The sequence below is a fragment of the Watersipora subatra genome, chromosome 3, assembly GCF_963576615.1.
Source record: "Watersipora subatra chromosome 3, tzWatSuba1.1, whole genome shotgun sequence".
NCBI lineage: Eukaryota > Metazoa > Bryozoa > Gymnolaemata > Cheilostomatida > Watersiporidae > Watersipora > Watersipora subatra.
Genome location: NC_088710.1, coordinates 63,549,678 through 63,570,986, shown reverse-complemented (window position 1 = coordinate 63,570,986; position 21,309 = coordinate 63,549,678). Strand labels below are relative to the sequence as shown.

General features: G+C 38.0%; 1 protein-coding gene across 2 annotated transcripts; it reads right to left on the bottom strand.

The window, feature by feature from the left end:
* Nucleotides 1-20,497, bottom strand: LOC137389779 (mediator of RNA polymerase II transcription subunit 18-like). Of its 2 annotated transcripts, XM_068075877.1 has the most exons (7): nucleotides 20,461-20,497; nucleotides 6,578-6,773; nucleotides 6,332-6,395; nucleotides 6,086-6,202; nucleotides 3,021-3,189; nucleotides 1,234-1,280; nucleotides 1-529 (listed from the first exon to the last, which is right to left on the bottom strand). In XM_068075877.1, exons 2-7 carry the CDS (start codon nucleotides 6,759-6,761, stop codon nucleotides 484-486), a joined length of 627 nt encoding a protein of 208 aa, XP_067931978.1. In that variant the 5' UTR covers nucleotides 6,762-6,773; nucleotides 20,461-20,497; the 3' UTR covers nucleotides 1-483. The 2 variants fall into 2 exon arrangements, with proteins under 2 accessions (XP_067931978.1, XP_067931977.1); XM_068075876.1 differs by lacking the exon at nucleotides 20,461-20,497 and having other exon boundaries at nucleotides 6,578-6,787.
* Between the last annotated feature and the right edge of the window lie 812 nt (nucleotides 20,498-21,309).

Here is a 21,309-nt window from a genome sequence, read left to right as displayed (position 1 = left end):
ACGTCTCACTAGCTAACACCAACACGCAGCAGTTGAATTATTTACAGTTCTTACGGCTAATGCAAATCACTGAATCGTTTCTTCTATAACATCTCAAAAGGTTTATTGAAACATGAATGACTTTATTACTGCAATTCATATCAAATGTCTTACAATGTTATCTGTGACTGGCTTCAAGTACCCGCCGTCTTAGTGTGAGTCACTAAACAGACGCGAGGGTGGTCACCCATACGCTCACATCATATCAATAGCTGAATAGCCTAAATTCTCAGTAATCGCTATCTATGTTATATCATGGGAATGGCTTCAACTAAAGTGGTACATAGCTCAATTTCTTCCACCAATCACAGTCTATAGTCTTTAACTCTTTACACCCGACTGCTCTGACTCACAAGCATGTCATGAAACAGTTTATTTGCCTCTTAAATATACCAAGATGACTGGATATTCTTTATTTTCAAGCTTTTGGCAGGTCTGTAGACTTCAGTTGGCAAGCAGCCTATGATCTAGCTTCTCCAGTGAAACAAGTCTGAGGCTTTAGGTCAAGGTTATTTCAGAGTCTCACGAGTTGGCCATCAAATTATCAATTTACAATGATAAAAGAATTGTGCAAATACCTCATGATAAATACCCTTCCACAGAATCCAATTAATAATGTTTGGCGATGATATCTGAATGTCTCACAAGTGATAAGCGATGGTGACACACGCAAATGTCACACAGAGAAACAGCCTGCTAGCAATTGCAGCATGGGCACATCAAAGACTACAGCCATTGAACTATTATACAGTATCAGCAGTAAGTCTGCTGTTGTTCGAGATATATTTCATTTTTAATCAGACAGCTCGCAGTTGGGTGTTTAAGAGACTGATTCTCAGAAACCAGACCAAAATTCTGAAATGAAATATTTTGATGGCCTGGCGAAAGGCAAGGAGTATAGGGGGATGAGTTTTGGGCAAAATCAGCCAAAAAATGTGAAAACGCATAAAATTTATATGCACACGCACATAGACTGAAACGCACATGTGTTAATAATACTCACAGTTGCGCGTGCGCACGCGCGTGTGCACACACACACACCCACACATGCACAGTGACAATCTCACACATGAACAGCCAACAACCATTTATTAATGCAAATAAAAACATGACAATCGGAAACATCAGCAGTCTATACTCCTTGTACAACCGAGTCTCTGACATATCACTTTGATACCACAATGTTAAGGATACGGTTTCAGCTGTTCTGCAAAGTTTTTCATATCTTGTTCAATTTGTTCCTAAAATACAAATGCAAGAGTAAATCGGCAGACCAAGAAACATATGCTGCCCCCTCAGATAAAGGAGTGCACCATGTTTACAAATGGTTCACCGTTTTTTTGTTATATAAAAGTTCATAAGATTTGTTAACACAGCTGGTGCAGTGAGGTGAGTAATGAACTTCTTAAGAAGCAGAACCTTCTAGAATGGACAAAAGTGAGCGGTGAACTTTTGAGGAAACAGAACCTTCTAGAATAGACAAAGGTGACTGGGGAACTTCTGAACAAAACATTCTAGAACAGACTAAGGTAGGTGGTGAACTTCTGAAGAAATAGAGCCTTCTACAATATTTTAAAGGTTGACTTGCAACAAAATTCACATTACCGTTATTTGATATGAAAAGATTCACCATGTCTTACTCTGTTGTGTTGTAGATGCCAAATATGTGGAAAGGTGATTACAAGCTCTTAAAAGCTCAAAAACGAACAGAAAATCGCAGCCACACGAGACCGCCGTAGTTTGGATTCTCTTTCCAAAACGGCTCAAATGTGATGTAGATGTGAGAGATGGTTTCTGTTTACACTTTCATGCAACCTTATTCGTCGAAATATTTTCACAAATATACTTCACGCATTCAATAAAATTATGTCTATTGTTCTTACGAGTCTGTTTTATCGTCACCGTAAAGCTGTCACTTTTAGCAGTGATATCCTATAACTCACTGTAAAAATTTGTTTAATTTTTTAGCCTTAGTTTGAAGGAGTACATATCATTGTCTGATAATCATGACGAGCCTGTTGGTCATTTGCGATAATCGAAAAGTGCTGCAGAAATTATTTTCCAAGTATTGGGTCACATGATCAGATTACGACTTGCCAATTAGACCTAACCGAAACAAAACTGTAAAGTAGCGAGCATCTATATTCGATACGGGGTCTTCGGTAAAACCCGAAGTGTTTGTCATAAACTAGTGCTACGATAAGTTTTATATTGAGCTTTTTATTGGCCCTTCAATTCACGTGAGAACATCACGTGACAAGACAATAACCAAATTTCGTGGTTACGTCATCAAAATAAAGAGATTCCAATCTACGGCGGCTTTTCGTTTTTGAGCTTTTAAGAGCTTGTAATCACATTTCCACATATTTTGCGCCTACAACACAACAGAGTAAGACATGGTGAATCTTTTGATACCAAATAACTGTAATGTGAATTTTATTGCAAGTCAACCTTTAATCTTGCTAGTGAAAGTGCTAAGTGAAAGAGGAGCTATTTTTAAAAAACTCACAAAACTTCTTTATTAAAGTTACATCAAATCAGCCCTACTACGTACTTTACTTACTACATATGTGTACTTTATATCAACATTAGGAAACCAGGAGTATCTAACATACATAATGAGCATTGAGAAACAAAAGTCAACACAAGGCCATCTAGTATAGTATCAAGTATGCTAAAAGAAGCTCGAATAGTTGCTATATTCTTATTCGAAGGGCAACGAGCGGTGAATGCAGATCAATAGATAACAGCTATATCTAATGGTAAAAAACTTTAAATGTACTACGAGGAATTCTTAGGTCACTAGCCTCACACTACTCGCAGTCACAGGCATTGAAAGAAATCATTAATTGCTAGTTGCCATACATTTTAAACAAACACATTTCTCTGGTTTTTACAAACGGTGTTAAATGGCTAATGATCTTTTTCCAAAATATGTAACAAGTTGACATGTCCTAAGAACTAAGATGGGCAGCTCTTACAGTTTTTGAAGTCATGACACTGAGCTCGACGAGGTGTGACCCTGACACCTGCTCCAAGTTATGAAGGTCTGTGCTGCCAGGTAAAGTCATCTTGAATATCGTAGAAACTGTGACCTTCATTTTACCTCTTCTAAACAGGAAGCCTTTTGCCACATACTCGTAGTCAAGGCTGAAACAACGGAGTTAAGGATTCAGAGATTTGAAGCCTCAAGTAATTCCAATATCGATATGCAAATTGATCTTTATGAAATGATCTGCTTCATGTTCTTCATGTGCATTTGGAGGGAAGAATCACTACAGCTCAGACTTGTAGAATGTCATAACGTAAAGTCTTAGTGAGCACATTCTTAACCAGTAGAGTCTTAATGTACTTCTTAACCAGCCAAAACTTGACTCACTTAGCATAACATAAGTACATATAAAACAGTGATAGGCAAAATATCTAAACACAGTCATACCTCTACATACAAGTGCATCGACATATGAGAAACTCGAAAGACAAGATGTCTTTCGAGCAAGTTTCTTCCTTGAAATACGAGTAATCTTTGAGATACGAGCATATGAGCCGGTTCTCGATGGCCACTATGTGGTCAAGTATGCGAGAGGTCGCTTTTGAGAACAGCGCCGCTCGGTCTTTCTCCTCAAATCAGTTTGAAAAAAGTATTTAAAAGGTTGGCTAATAGTTCTATAGAACGCGAGGCAAAAACCGCTTAACCGGAAACAGTTACTAAAAAATACAACGATAAAATTAAAGTAAGTTTACTAAAATATTAAACCTTTGCTTCGAGTGTGTGTTTACTTGTGTTTGCTTCGAGTGTGTGTTTACTTGTGTTTGCTTCGAGTGTGTGTTTACTTGTGTTTGCTTCGAGTGGATGTTTACTTGTGTTTGCTTCGAGTGGATGTTTACTTGTGTTTGCTTCGAGTGTGTGTGTTTACTTGTGTTTGCTTCGAGTGTGTGTTTACTTGTGTTTGCTTCGAGTGTGTGTTTACTTGTGTTTGCTTCGAGTGTGTGTTTACTTGTGTTTGCTTCGAGTGGATGTTTATTTGTGTTTGCTTCGAGTGGATGTTTACTTGTGTTTGCTTCGAGTGTGTGCTTACTTGTGTTTGCTTCGAGTGTGTGTTTACTTGTGTTTGCTTCGAGTGTGTGTTTACTTGTGTTTGCTTCGAGTGGATGTTTACTTGTGTTTGCTTCGAGTGGATGTTTACTTGTGTTTGCTTCGAGTGTGTGTTTACTTGTGTTTGCTTCGAGTGGATGTTTACTTGTGTTTGCTTCGAGTGTGTGTTTACTTGTATTTGCTTCGAGTGTGTGTTTACTTGTGTTTGCTTCAAGTGGATGTTTACTTGTGTTTGCTTCGAGTGTGTGTTTACTTGTGTTTGCTTCGAGTGGATGTTTACTTGTGTTTGCTTCGAGTGGATGTTTACTTGTGTTTGCTTCGAGTGTGTGTTTACTTGTGTTTGCTTCGAGTGTGTGTTTACTTGTGTTTGCTTCGAGTGGATGTTTACTTGTGTTTGCTTCGAGTGTGTGTTTACTTGTGTTTGCTTCGAGTGTGTGTTTACTAAGCCAAATTCATTGAAATTAAATTTGAAGTTTCTATTTCCAAGGGTCAAAAATGTTTTGTGTACCAAACGCATTGCTCTCAATTCTCTCTCAGACAGCCGTTATCGACAACGTCCGCCTTGAAGGTAAAAAGTTAAAAACCATACAATAGTGTACATAGTGATGTTACATTTTATGGCAGATCATAACAACTAAAAATACATTGTAAGTACTGAATTACAACAATTAGAACACGGTTTTCCACCCTAATATCCTGTTTAGGCGGTGGTTTTATAATATGGTAATGGATTAATTTGTACTTAGTAACTTGATACAGGAAATAGTGCCTTGAGACGTGAGTAAACTGACTTACGAAACCAGTTCCAGAACGCATTAGGTAAGCTCGTATGTAGAGGTATGACTGCATAAGAGAACAGATTTCCAATAAAAGAGAAGACAATGACAAGCATTTACAACAATTTTAGCATTGCAAACCCAATTTCCAAACACACGCACAGAATGGCAGACTAACCAAATCTCTACAGTTATGCATTGACTAAAATAAAGTAATCTAAGCCAGGTTTCCACATAACCTATCTCAGAAGGTTTCTCAGTTAGTCGAGTAGACCACACACTACATAAAAACAGTGATAGCATTCCATGATAAAATATTTAATAGTATTTCATGAGGAAGTTACTGCAACTTAAAATAAAGTCCTGCCATCAGTTTTAGCAAATACATAGACATATACATAGACCTAGACGATCAAACCGCTTATAAATGAAACACCAAAAAGAGAGAGATGAAGGAAACGGTCTCGCCCAATAAGAGATACCGTCCTCTCCCTCTACCAACAGGTTTGTGTAACTACACAATAAAGCATTTACGAACGCAGTAGCTCACTTAGCTTATACAAGCTAGTAAAATTTAGTCTCAAATCATTAACCTACTTGGTTACTCAAAGGACTGCCGGTTCCAATTTCCTTTTGACTCCTTGACTCACTTTCTCAACTCAGATAGAAACTCCAAATTTATATAAAGAAACACGATTGCTAGTGAAACCTAAATCTAAGAAATTAATTGTCTGACACGACTGTACATGCATGAAAAAAGAAGACAACTCTGTATTAGCAAACAGAAACGAGTCAGAGAATGAATGAGAAGTCAGTCTGTGATGGTTTAATAATATTTTAGAGAATAAGGACAGCGAAACTATTCAGAAACTGATCTCTCTACACGTTTACTTTTGTTCAGTGAGAGCCGACAATTATTTACTGTTCCTCATAGAATTATTATCAAAGCCTACAACTAAAAATACTCATTAGTTAGCCTAAAATCCACAGCTCTCAAAGTTGAGTATTCACATAAGGTTTGCGAGTCCCTTGCTGATAAGGCGAGGAGTTATGCCCTCACGCTTGCCTGTTACTTTAGAACTTGACCAGAAATATACACGCTATCGATTAAGCCTAAGCTATGACTGTAATCACTCTCTACTGATTACGACTTGCGTATGTACGATGGACTCACCTAAACCCCATGTCTGTCAAAAACTTTGAAATATTTTTCGAAACGGCTGCTTCAATGTATGAACGGACTATAATATTATCCACCTTGTTCATGTCAGATCCGACGTAACGCAAATGCCTAAAATATTAACTGACAGTTACCCATACATAATAATGTTTATTGGAGATACAAGCACTTTCATTAAAAAATAACGTGATGAAAGCAAATTCTAACATAAGCAATTGTATAATGCAGAAAGATTCATACCATGGCATATCGGGATGATCCAAGGCTGTCCGTACATGCAAGGTAACAGAATTATCCCCATTGCCTGTCAAATGAACAAACTGTCATGATCTCTCCAGCATTAACAATAACTATAACAAGCCTAAAGAGAAGAAAACTAGCTATTGTATCAATCAGATAATATAAAAGTTGATTTGCATAGGTGAAGCGTATGCAAGCGAGTGCACAAGCAAGTGCAAACACTACGAAACCCGTTGTAATACTTACGTAAACTATAGACCATTTCATGGTCAACGAATGTCTCATCACCATTCTCAGTGTTGTCACAGAGGCCCTCAAGCCTGTGTTTAAGTGTCTCCCGCTGCTGGTTCATAACGCTGCCCTGCATGAGCCACTCTTGAAAAGGAATCACTTGCGCTGTTATAGCCGTATTCCAAAATTCACTCATCATCTTGAAGGCTGTCTAAAAATTAAATTCTAGCTAAATTGTGTTGAACAATCAAAGATCAATTTATAAACAACAAACGTTGTCTCAGCAACTTTTAAAACCCTCGAACTAAAGGTTTCCCCCTTTAATATGTTTGTGTCACATTTGCGAACCTGTTAGAAAAACCATAACTCCAATCTACTATATAAACGGCAATCGTTGTCTGTCTGTGTATCCGCCTTATAGAGTACCGTACTTTTCGGACTATTAGCCGCTACTAGGTATCTAGGGCGCATTAACGGGAATCTCCGGTTAGTACACGTCACTATACATAACCTATTCATCATTTTTACACAAAAATCATGTCATCTCTGGTTAGCGCGCCTCTTTACGGTGCCCAACGACACTGGTGTGTTTGAAACAGCAAAGTTGCTGCTGTGTTAAAACGCACCGTCCTGAGTTCTGCGGCCTATACAAAGATGCCTATACACTATACAAATGTACTAATCATTAAATAAAATAAATTAATGAATAGTAATTTACATGCGATTAATACTTACTGCCAACGTGTAACGAGAAGGTCACGCGAACGTTGGTTTTCTTGTGATCACTGGAAAAAACGCAGTTCTCACCTACTAAATTTCTACATAAAAAAGTAAGTACTTCTTATTCAATGTTGTATTGTCTATGAATTGCCACATTTCCACTACATAACCCTTTCACTTGCGTCCATGTACAAATTTAGCTATTGGCCTACTGCCAGCCATTTTGCCGATATTGCTTAATATGTATACAATATTTTTTTAATTTCAAACTCCATCTAGAACGTTTGTTTTGGTTATATATTTCATTTTGCCAACATGTTAACAAGCACTGCTATACAAAAATTCGTTGTATCTACACTTTGTGCATTGATAAAGCGATGTGAAGCTACAAAGCAAAACGATCCTCTACAATGTTCTTTATTCTTACAAAACCATTACTTTCATTGCCATCAGAGTCAGTGCTGATATTGCTATTTTAATGATCTGTGTAATCACAAAAATCTGAATCGGCTATAATGTCATCAACATAAATAGTTATTTGTTTTCTAATTCGGACGCCTTTAATGAACTTACACAAAAATGTTTGTTTTTATGTTGGAAATCCCCAAACAAAGATTAAAATATTAAACTTTAGGCTAATTTTATAGAGAAATCTTAGGACAACACTGTCACTACCATAAAAGTCCTAAAGATCGTTGGTTATGTTATTAATGAATAATAAAATTCAGTTACTAGCAATTGCTGGGAAAGTCGCAAAAATGTGTCTATGGCGGTGGACCATAGAAAACGCATAAATGAGTGTACTTCGGTGAAAGGGTTGAAAACGTTGGATTTACCACTGTTTGTGATAGTAAACATGTTCATTTCCTTCTGAGTTACTTTTGCTTTTTTTCCAACTACGAGTACTACAGAACTACAGCTACTACAGAACTTGCACGGGTACTGCTACAGCGTTTTACCTACTAAATTTCTACATCGAAAAGATTAGTACGTTTTATTTAATGTTGTATTGCCTATGAATCGCCACACCCCAACTACTTAATAACGTTGGATTTGCCACTGTTTGTGATAGTTGGACGAGTTCATTTCCTTCAGCAACTGAGTTACTAATTTTTTTCCAGCTACGAGTAGGCCTACTGTAACTTACTACTACAGAACTTGCACGAGTACTCCGAGGGTTGCGATAGGCGATGGTGAAAAGAGAGCAGCCGGTATCGACTTACTGTCACCCTGCTTTAGCCATGACCAGCTGTACGTCGCCTGCTAAAAAGTAGGCACAAGTCGAAAACTGTTTGCTCATACACCCGACAGAAAAACAAAAGATGTTGTCTATCCGCAAGTGTTGCGTTAAACTAACATTGTGTTATTGTTATGTCATGCTATGTTCTTCATGTTCTGCTATGCCACATGCAACATTTTCTAACATATTTTTCAGTATATATATATTTTTATGCATTCGTTATCCTTATTGTATCTCATAAAAAGGCTATCATGTTGGCGTTGTTTTATTATTGTAAGGTGCTAATGCTGTATCTGCCTTGACATCATACTGTCTGTGCTGTTATACATATAAATTTTATTGACACAACCTCATTACTGTTTGTATATACCATGTCAAAACACAGGTTATAGACAAAAAACTGGTGAGCTATGATTAGTGTTTTAAGCATATAGTCTCCATTTAATAAACGCTGGCGATAGCAAAATATTTTGTATAATTTTTTAGAAGATGCAAAACTTTTCAATACTGCCAGTTTGAAGAACTTCAGTTTGCCTAACAATGTCAATTTCATTATCAGTTCTCTGTACATAAATAGGACAATGCCGATTTGAGTGGTTTGAGACTGATGCATTGTAGACTAGCTGTAAAACGTATTGCAGATTTCCATTGTTCTCCCAACATTATTGACATACATGACTGCATATGTGTATGCATAGTGTTATCAGGGCAAAAAATTTCAGTAGACTGCATATTTGGAGTTGTTTTACAGTATGAAAGACAACTCTCAATAAACCTCTTAATGTACATGAATCTGTTCCTGTGGACGGGTAATGCAGCTAGCGGTTTGGGGCTGAGGCGTCATTCGGGGATGCGCGGGAGACCTTTTTCGCCCCGAGTGCAGCGAGAGTATCCAGGCACGGCTTTCGGGATGAATGAGTTGGCGAGTGCGAGGCGATTGATTGTGAAGCGATTGAGTGCTAAGCAGTTGATTGCGAGGTGATTGATTGCGAGGCGATTAGTTGCGAGTGCGAGGCGATTGGTTGCGAGTGCGAGGCGATTGATTGCGAGGCGGGTGCAGGCCAATTGATTGTGAGCGCGAAGCGATTGATTGCGAGGCGAGTGCAAGAGCGCGATTGTCAACTGCGAGGCGAGTAAAGACTGGTCAGCCAAGGCGGAGGCTCGGCGGCAGAAGTGCGCGATCGTCAAATGCAAATATAGACGGGTATGGACGGACGCCTGAATCTAGAATATTTACTAGATTTTACACGCATCTAGCTGTAAAACACATTGCAGATTTCCGTTATTCTCCATTGACATAATTGACATGTAATATGTGTATGCATATTCAGGGCAATAATTTCAGTAAACAATTTCCATAATAATACATCAGGGCAACAATTTCAGTAGACTGCATATTAGGAGTTGTTATACAGTATGAAAGACAACTCTCAATAAACCTTATGCTGCGCGTGAATCTGTTCCTGTAGGCGAGTAATGCAGCTAGTAGGATATAAAGCTGTTGCAATGAGGTTGACAAATGTTTTTAACTGGTAAATATTTTTAACAAAAATGTGGTAACTCCAAAATGGGAAAAATTGTTTCAGAAAAAAATTACTAGGATAAATTGGCAAAAATTTCATTTTTACTGTAAAAGTGCTAGATATTCATATCCTATCATGCCTATGAGGCATAATAGGATATTATTAGCCATATTAGGCATGACTCCCAATTTGGCAACAAAGAGCTACAATTAAAATTTAAGATGATTTGAAAGATGAACATGATAAAAAATGAATAACAAACCTGATTTAGCAATGCACAACACAAAATATGCAACATACCGTATATTTTATACTACAACATGTAATATTTTTCATCGGTGTATAAATCAATTAATAATTACTCCTAAATTTGCCTTAATAAACAAATCAATTACAACTGTAGTTTCAAGTATATAGATTTTTCAAGCAAACCTATTAATATTACCAAATGTGAATTCATTCTCGTTTGTCTCACAGTCCACAGTCTCAGTCCTAAAGTCTCAGTAGTCTGCTAACTATTATCAATACAGATATGTAAAAGTATATTATTGAGTGCTTCACTTGAGATATGAAAGAAAAATCATAAATTAGTAACATCGAGCTTAACCTATTGTGACAGCTATATCTTACCTAGTTGAAATTCAAAACAATTTGCTTACAAATATTCCCAAATTTTACTCCCCCTGTTGCCGTCCTTCTTATATTAAAAAAAACCCATCTCAGATTGAAACAAAAGTGCGTATCCCAAAGTACACACATATAGTGTAACAAGTAAAACGACCAGATGTTTGGTATTTTTTGATTTAAAAAACTTGCAGTTTAAATATGACACAAACTGGTACGATGGGAGATAAAAATGCAAATACGTGGCTAAATCTGATTTTTTAGTTAATGCTCGCAAAGACCGTGTTTATGTAAAATCGAAATGTTGTAAAGAACACTTATTTTAAGTAAACAAAATTGTTCTGTCAAAATGTGCCATGTACACTGCTGAGTTTTTATCTTGTCTCATTTCTGCTATCAGTTTCACATGGACAACTGATTGTTAGAACCCTTCTGGTTGCTGATTTTTATGCACTAACCTTTGAGATACGATGCAGGCATGAACATGAACAGAAAAGGAATCGTATACGGAAACCTGATAGTGTTACATTTAGTTGTATGAATGCTGTGAAATTATCAATAATAACCATGATTAAATATTTTTTCCAACTCCCATACATTAATCTATTACTCTTATTTTAGTGCAAGATAACTTTAACCATGTCTAGTGAAAAGAAAGAAGTGTTGCTGCACACAGTAAAATGAATGAATTTGCTAGCGTAGCCATTGATTTGACAAAACAGTACACCGTGAAGTAATACAAGTGATTGAAAACCTCCCACCTGATGAGTTCTTAATTGATGTGATAAATTTTGTTAGCAATAATGTTACATTTATTGCAATAGTGAGTACCTTTCTTTACAATGCTAAAGTACACAGCTAAATCTTTTTTAGTCAAATGTGTTATTAAGAGCAAAAGTTGATGCCATTTCTGACACTGATGCATACAAACATGTTTATAGAAACTTTGTTGAGAAGGCCAAACCAGATGTCTTAAAGAACTTTGTGGTAAGGTAAATAGATGTTTGGTACAAGCTTGGTACATCACCGGTTATCTATTATATCTGAGTTAAGAATGTGGCTATGATCATCTGTTCTGGCAGATCACTACTTTTAACATTCAAAATAAAGACGGAAGAAATCCCAGGTGGTACCACAACTTTGGGCATCATCCAACCAGTCTCAGTTGATGAGCCTACTGACAGCCTTATTGATGTCACCTGGATTTATACACACCCTGACAATACCAATGTCTTTTCTTTGGTGTATGACTATCGATGACACCCAGTTTAATGACCACGTCACCCAACCGGAACTATGGAACAAATAGCAGTTGAAATACTAAGACTGGAACATTTTATGACCATAGATGCCCATGAAGTATTTCACCACTTCACAATAAACAAGTAATCCTCATATTTGATAACATCCCTAACATATTTTGTCAGGTACCGATACCAGTGATATATATTAAAAAGCAATAGAGCAGTTGTTGGAAAGATTTCCATGCTATGTGATATGTTATGACAAATTCGTCTGTGGTACTACTGAACTTGAACATAATATGAACATAAACAGTGTCCTCAAAAGACGCAAAGAGATTGATCTCAAGATCTCCGCCTGTAAACACACCTATATAAGCCACAATTAATTTACATAGGGCACATGCTTTCTGAAAAGATGATATCAAGCTCACTGAGAACAGCTAACAAAGAGAAGCTTCTCTAGTTCCTTGGTATACCAGAATACCTAGCTTAGTTTCGACTACACATAAGCATGATTGCTTCTCAACTTGATCAGCTGCTCAAAGAACAAGTCAAATGGAAATAGGTAGCAGACCTTTTGGAAGCCATCAAGAAGCACAAGCAGAAGATAGCAAATACAGCTTTTCTCCAATAAGAAACATGTCACTCTACCCTGTGATGCTTCCAAGGCTGGTCAAGGATCTGCTTGTATGGTATTGGAAAAACCAGTTACATATGCCAGTCCAAAGAAGCTCATTATTCACAAATAAAATAAAACAAAAGATGCTGGAAGTCTTTTGCGCTTGCCATAAATCCAGAGACTAGATTTTGATACCGCTAAAATAACCGTTTAAACGATCATCAACCACTGATGTTTATTCTCAAAAACCTTTGTCGGTCAGAGTCTATCAATGAATCAAAAAAAGTTAAATTGCACCAAGCTTCAGAACAAGATTCGATATGCAAGTAACTGGTAGAGCTTAGCAACACTAAAAAGCCAAAACCAAAGGTGAGCTTTCACACTGACATCAAATCATATTTCTCAATTTGCAATAAAACTGGACTCAACAGGGCCCTTCTGGTAACAACGATACTAAGAGCATTGTGTCAAAGGCTCTTTGAGAAATTTGCAAATTGCTTTTAGTATTTTTGTATACTATGCATTGGTTTCATACACCTGCAGTCATACCTTGACATACGAATGCCTTAACGTAGGAGAAATTTAAAACACGAAAAAAATTTTGAGCAAGTTTCTGCCTTGATCTACAACAAACCTTTGAGATATGAGTCGGTTCTCAATGGCCATGGAATGGCCAAGTATGCAAAAGGCTGTTTTTGAGAACAGCACTTCAAAGAGCATTTTTGAGAACAGTCTTTCTTGTCGAATCAGTTTGAAAAAGTTTTAAAAGGTCGACTAAAAGTTATAAGGAAAGCGATACAAAAAGCGCGAAGCTGGAAACAGATAATAAACATTATGACGAAGACAAAACTAAACTCAAGTGTAGTAAAATATTAAAGCTCAGCTTTAAGTGTATTTAGTAAGGTAAATTTGTTTAAGTTAAATTCAAAGTTAATGTTATGTTCGTCACAAAAGTCTAGTGTACCGAACGTGTTGCTGTCAAGTTTCTCTCACACCACTATGAGCCACTGCCTCGAAGGTAAGAACTCCATACAGTACTCTATATAGTAATGTTAAATTTTATTAAATATCATAACCACTAAATAAGTATTTGTTACTTTGTGAGCGTCAGTACTGAATTACAACAATTAAAAACACGTTTTTTCAGTGTAATATCCTGTTTTTGGGTGGTTTTTTCATAGTATAGAAATGGGTTAATTTGTATTTAGTTATTTTATATAAGAAATGCTGCATTGAGATAGAAGAACACATACAAGCTCAGTCCAAGAACGCATTAAGCTTGTATGTCGAAGTATGACTGAACTGATACTAACAGCTTTGAACAAAAATTTAAAATATGTCATTGATTAGATATCCCCAATGGAAGATACCCGTGAAAATTTACCCATTGCTGAGTCAGGCTTAGGCTATCGTAGCTACTAATCTGATTAAGTGATGAAACAAGATTTACCTCATTACTATGCAATTTTTTTCAAACTAAATAGAGGTCAACTAACTTCATAATACTGTCTCCACAATTATCATTTAAAAACCACGATGTCACTAACAAGACTTGGAGCATTTGCCAAACTCATCAGTGATCTTGGACAGCAATATTCCTCTAATGAATTAGACCAGTTCACGAAATGCCTGAATGTAGAACACACCACAAACTCACCTAAACATAGCGAAGTAAAAAACAGCTTATTGAATGAGCAATGCAAGCAATCAAGGAGCTCATGGGAAAGACCTTTCAAAGTGGCTGTGTTATATACCTTGCACGTCTGAACTTCAAATAGTGTAGGCTACACACAAAAAACTGATTTGAGCTTACCAGCTCAAATCATCCTTAGCAAGAGTACCAGGATGCCCCTGCTGATGTATGGACTCTTTTTCTACATCAGAGAAGGTTAATCAACAAAGGATTTAGCATCCTATGTCTGAAAGTTGGTTAAAGCGTGGCCTATGCCGATGAACATCGTAATCACAGAGCAACCTCAAAACTGGAAAGACAATCAAAATACGAAAAAAAAGGAATACAATTAGAATGGTTAATTGATAGATAGCAGATACCACATAGTAGTTTTTATTGCTGAACTACAGAACATCCATGTACTCCAACCAGCTTCTCCAATGATATTGAGCAGCCACAGTCGGTAAATGAGTCACATTGCATCACATAACTATTGGTTTTCTAACCAAACATTAGCAGCCCAGCAAATGCCAAGCGAACAATAACAGCCATACAAAAATCTCTCCAGCTCCCTCCAACAATGAACTCGATGTTATGTAACCTCCAACCACCAATAATAACAAGATCATGCTCTGGCCATAGAATCCTACACCCATTAACCAGGCATGACAATCCTTACATGTACAACTAAAGAAATACTTTTTGTTTTAACGTGTCTGTTTAATAGTTATTCTGTTTATACCCTGCTCACTATATTTTATACATTTGTTGTGGATAGCCTAGTTGTTGTTGTAGTTTTAATTAGACTCGTTATATGCGCACATACGCAGCGGGGCTTCTTGTTCATGCCTGTTTGAAGATAACTTGTAAATATATGTTCTCTTGCAACTAATTCAATGCACCAACTTATTAATGACTTATTAAGTCATGACATGGCGTCATAGGCAGCACAAGAACCTGTGTGAATGCTCTTTCTAAGTCCACAACTCGATCTAACCAATGGTGATGAGTGGATGCCCAGCACATTTAAGATTTAGTGAAACAGCATCACTTATCATTTGGTTGGATGGTGGATTTATGGCGTTGGTCGAGTTGTGGCAATAAGGACCAGATAAGTGCTATACAGTATCTACATACTATACCTATCTACACTATCCCATGGAAAGAATAGTTGAAAGACTCGTTAAACAGTCACTGTAGCAGCAATTCTGCCAAGAAAACAACAAACTGTCATTGATTTAATATTGAATTAGTTTCATGATAGTTGGATTAATATTAGTAGTAATGTAACTGTTTGACGTGGTAGTGCAAAGCATAGGTATTTTTTATATTTTTCTTCAGTGCAACAATAGCATTTTGGGATATTTTCATGTAAATTAAGTTAAACATACTAGTACGTGATTCTGAACCTAACTAGCTATGGGGGACTCACTTAGACAACCAGGGGAATTAGATTTTTCGGACATTCAACGTTCCTGGCTAGAGTATAGGAGACGTTTTGAGCGATATAGAATTGCCCCGAGGTTAAGTGAGAAGTCTGCTCAGAGACAGGTCAACATGTTAATCTACTGCATGGGACGAGAAGCAGAGATAATCATAGCTCAGGTGGTTGTAAGGGATCTTAGAGCAGCAGTGGTAACTAATGTAGGTCTAGTCATACCGGCAGCAGATGCTGAAGATGCTGATGCCACTCTTTATGATCGAACTTTAGAAGCATTGGATGCTTATTTTACCCCGAGGGACAATCATCTGCATTATGCTGTGTTGTTCATGTCGCGATCTCAGCAGCCAGAAAAAAGCAATGAGCACTTCATCCGGAATTTACATGATTTAGTGTCAAAATGTAGTGGTTGGGGCCAACCCCACAAGGAAGATATGCTGAGAATCAGACTATTAGCTGGGATGAGGAATAAGGAGCTTAGTCATGAGCTTTAAATAAATGCTAATATAACTTTGGACTAAATCAAGCAGCATTTGAGGATGAAGGAAATCATTGCTCAAAACCAGAAAACCGAACTAGATGGTGAGAAACAAGTGTTTGCAGTCCAACAATCTAGGCAACCGGCAAATCGCAGCCAACGAGGTTCAGACAGAAAATCGCAACCTGCATCATTAATCAGAAACTGTAACTTCTCCGGTATGGATCATGTAAAAGGACGATGCCCTGCTTACAACAAGCCGTGCAACAAATGTAAAATGACAGGCCATTTTGCTAGAGTTTGCAAAAAAGACTGTAGACACCAAGCAGGTGAATCAAGTTGAGATTTCTTATATGCCTAATGACAGTTCGGATGAAGGCGAACAGTTTCATGTTAATGTAGTGCAGGGGGGAGGGTAATAGTAATAGCAATAGAGCAGGGGTAATTGATGATAATAAATGGTTGTTAGATATTGTCATTGAAGGAGAGACACTTCAGGCCAGGGTAGACACTGGGGCGGAGGTTAGCACTATGAGTAAGGAACAGTACAAAAGGTTGGGTATGAGTGTACTCACAAATACAAAAGCCAAGCTCTCAGGCTATGGTAATAGGCCGATCCCTGTTTTAGACAATGTAAAACTCGCAGTTGTAGTTTCTAGTGGTCAAACAGCCATGGTTAAGTTTTATGTAACTGACAACAACAACTGACTTTGTTAGGAATGCCTGCAATAGTTGGGCTAGAACTGTTGCAAAAGAAAATAAACCAAGTTACGGAGTCAGCAGAATTACGTGAATCAAATCAGAACTTTCTTGACAAATATCCAGATGTGTTTCAGGGTTTGGGTAGGTTTGGTTCTCCTGTCCTCTTGGAATTGAAGTCGGGAGCAGAGCCTAGGTCTCTGCCACCCAGACTTGTTCCACACAAAAAGCATAATAGGCTTAAGATTGAACTAGACAACTTGGTCAATTCTGGGGTGATCATAAAAGACACCACCCCAGCTCAGTGGCTTTCGCCACTTGTGCTTGTAAGCAAGCCTAATGGGGGTCTTAGACTCCGTCTAGATCCGCAACACCTGAATAGTCAGCTCGTTCGAGCTCAATGTGCCATTCCCACTACACCCGAGATATTCTCCCGTATTTCAGGGTCGTCATTCTACACTACGCTAGATGCCAATATGGGTTTCCACCAGATCCCACTTGATGAGGAATCTTCTAGGCTGACAAGTTTTATGACACTTTTCGGCAAATACAGATATCTGAGAATGCCTATGGGTATTTGTAATGCCCCTGAGATTTATCATCAAAGGATGTTGGATGCCATGGTAGATATGTATGGAGTAGAGGTGTATATAGACGATCTCTTGGTTCATGCCCCTACAAGACAAGAGCATGACAGGAGGTTAGAGAAAGTACTTGATAGATGCAAGCAGTGGGGTCTCCCGCTAAACCCTAACAAGGTTGTATTGGCTAAAGAGACTGCCTCCTACTTAGGCCATGAACTTTGTGAAGAAGGAGTTCGAGCTAGTCATACAAAAGTTGAAGCTGTCTAACTCATGACTGTCTCAGAGGACAAAAAAGCTGTACAGCGCTTTTCGGGTTTGTCAACTACATGGCTAAGTTTATCCCCAATCTATCAGAGCACACGTATCTGTTACGGATGGCTAGCAAAAAGAACACACAGTTTATGTGGGGTTCTGAGCAACCCCTAGCTTTTGATAAGATCAAGGAACTGATGTCAGTAGCACCCACACTGGCATATTATGACTCACTGGTTGAGGTAACATTGTCCGCTGACATTTCGTCCCACAGTATTGGCGCTGTATGTTTGCAGAACAGCAAACCAATAGAGTTTGCAGCCAAATCACTCACTCCTTGTCAGCAAAGATACAGCCAGATTGAGAAGGAGCTGTTAGCCACTTTATTTGCATGCAAAAGGTTAAAGTACTACTGTTTTGGCCAGGCTCAGATCAAGGTAGAAACTGACCACCTTCCACTTTTAGGCCTCATGAAGAAAGATATAAATTATCTTTCTCCCAGACTAGCTGCCATGAGACTGGAGTTGCTCACATATCCAGTAGAGCTGGAATTTAAGCCTGGCACCCAAATGGTGCTGGCTGACACTTTGTCACGGGCTTACCCTGAAGGCACTAATATGGTGGAGGAGTTGGAAATTAATCCTCTGATATCGGTATGTTCGGTTGTAATTAGGAGTGATCAGGTAATGGGCAAATATCAGAGGGCCACCTTTGCTGATGAGGAGCTATCTGTGGTATTGAAATATATCCAGGATGGGTGGCCAACTCATAAGAAAAGCTGTGCATGTCGAGCCAGGGCTTATTGGAATCTGAGAAATTCTCTTAGTGTCATCGATGGTGTGGTATTCTATGGCACTCGTCTAGTTATACCAGTATCATTAAGACAGGAGGTGATGAAGTCACTTCACAGTGCACATCAAGGTGTGATTAAGACTATGCAGCGAGCCACTGAGACGGTCTATTGGCCAGGTCTTAAATGTAGATTAGAGGAACACTGTCTCTCTTGTGAGTATTGTGCCAAGGAGGAGAGGAATCAGGCGAAAGAGCCACTGATTCCTTTTCCTATTTCAGACTACCCTTTTCAGGTGATAGGCACAGACTTATTTCACTTGAAAGGGGTGGACTATCTGTTGGTTGTGGACAATTTTTCAAAATGGCCTATAGTGAAACCTCTTCTTAAAAGTACCACAAGCAAAACTGTCACTCAATCTATGAAAGAAATTATGACAGATTATGGGTAGCTTGAGACCATCGTGTTGGATAATGGGCCGCAGTTTTCAGGAGAGGACTTCAAGATTTTCTGTCAAAACTACAATATAAATCACAGTACCAGCTCTCCCCTACATCCATCAGGTAATGGACAGGTGGAGAGGACGGTGGGGACGGTGAAAAACATGATGAGGAAATGTATTCAGGAGTCTGGTGACTGGCTGCAGGGACTTTTGGCCCCACTAATTGAGCTGTTGCAAGGGCGTCTCTTGCAAGATAGTCACCCAGTGCCCATACAACGATACCAGATTGCTAGTTATGATACAGCTAAGGTTCGTCAGGTGCTTGGAGATCAAAAGAGTACCGATAAGTACTATTTTGATGAACATGCTAAGGCAGAGAAATCTGTGCTGCAGCCTGGACAGCAGGTCTATGCTTATGCTGCAGCTGGAGAATGGAGATTGGGAGAGGTAGATAGAGTTGCTGGGGTTCGATCTTATTAGGTAAACTCTAGAAATCATAGGCTTAGGAGAAATCGTAAGGACTTGCGTCCTACTACTGCAGTAGTAAGCGTAAGTGATTCAATAGAGCGGTCCAGTCCAATAAATTCGGCATGCCCTATTCCAGATACCATGTCACAGAATGATGGTGCAAAGGAATACATGAGTGTCACAGATGGGTTACCACAAGTGCCTAATGTGATATCCTCACCAAAATTGCCAATACCATCACCTGAGAGCTCAATGACCACCCGGTCAGTTCGTAGGACTCAGAAGCCTAAGTGGCATGGTGACTATCATTTCTAATTCAGATTTTATCACTGGAACGTTATCCAGTCCTGGGTGTCTTTCTTTCTTTATTTAGTTTGGTTAGTAGTAGAGATTATATAGCCTAGAAATAGTTAAATTGTATGGATGGTTATTGTAATCCCTGAGAAAGGGAGATGTTGTAGTTTTAATTAGACTCGTTATATACGCACATGCGCAGCGGGGCTTCTTGTTCATGCCTGTTTGATGATAACTTGTAAATATATGTTTTCTTGCAACTAATTCAATGTACCAACTTATTAATGACTTGTTAAGTCATGACAGTTGTGGGGCTTCCATCACGTTATACCACCAATATTCTTCTACACTGAAAGGCTAAACTTCTTTAGCCCACATTCAAACCGACTCAATTTTTGCATCACGGCTCCAGTAACACCGCAGCTTCTAATTAAACTACGTTTAACTTTATAAACAAGAAAATTAGTGTTTAAAACTATTTGAAACTACATTGTGAGTGCTCCGAGTCACCTAAAGCATGATAGGAGTGACAAAAGGAGCTTTAAACTTCTGTGACAAAAGACATTAGCTATTCAAAACAGTTTATCGATGAGCAGAATACTCTTTTAGGGATATAATCGAAGTCAAATTTACTTGAATGAGTATCATTATTCGTGGTCGTTTATTTTCTGGTCTTAATAAAACAAAACTCTCTACTCAAAAATGAATTTGTGGGAAAAAAATACGAGAAATAAAAATTTAAAAATCTTTCTTTCACAACATGGCCTATTTTAACGTGTGTTACGTGTTTGTTATAATAGCTACTAACATCTGCAAAATTTACATAGAGTTAAAGTACATTACGCTCGTTCGCGTAATAACAAGACTGGCGGAGTCACATATTTTCTTTTTTAAAACTTCTAGAAAACTCATATTAAGTCTGATTGGCTAATACTAACAGTTTTAGCCAATAGTAGACAAACTTTGGAAATCGTAGCATATTTCTTATTGATCAGCCCTGAGTTTCATAAAAAGTAACTTCAACTTGCGGCGCGTGTATTTCCCTCAAAAACTTTAAATAGATTTCAGTTTTTGTTTTGCTACGCACAACTGGTCAGTTAAAATGCCATGTCTGTATTGCAGCTATTTTTTATATAAAATTTATCTCATGTTACATATCTGCAAAAGATTTAGCCTTTAATCTCATATAAAATTCAGTTTTGCAGTCCTTGAACCAAGCTGAAATCATTTGGCATTATTATTTGAAATATTATTGGTTCCGAAAGTAGAAATAGTATAGCCAGTAGGGTTAAAAAATTTTTTTTACTTGGTTTGAAGTTTGCTAAAAATCTTGCACATCATATTTACCATTTAATTTTGGCGGTAAAACAGCTTTTATTGTCTATTTATCAGTCGGGTAGAGACAGGTCTGCCATCTCTCACGCATTGGGCGTGAGACTCACGCAATCACCCCAAAGAATAAATGAAAATGCGTGAGATTTTTGCCCCAATTTTATATATACTATAATTGATACATCAATTGCCCCAAAACCAAATCTCAAGCATTGCCCCACTCTTGGGTTGGCAGGCCAGGGTAGAGACTGCAGCTATACCAGAAGTTATTGGGCACAGCATCTAGCTTTCACCATCCGCTTAGCAAGTTTTATAGTTTGCTTGT

Excerpts from the sequence above, each read along its gene's own strand:
- LOC137389779 (XM_068075877.1), bottom strand. The coding sequence starts at position 6,761 with ATGATGAGTGAATTTTGGAATACGGCTATAACAGCGCAAGTGATTCCT. Across the intron at positions 3,190-6,085 it reads TTGACAGACATGGGGTTTAG|CCTTGACTACGAGTATGTGG; the intron begins GTGAGTCCATCG and ends CCGTTGTTTCAG. Across the intron at positions 1,281-3,020 it reads GTGTCATGACTTCAAAAACT|GAACAAATTGAACAAGATAT; the intron begins GTAAGAGCTGCC and ends TTTGTATTTTAG.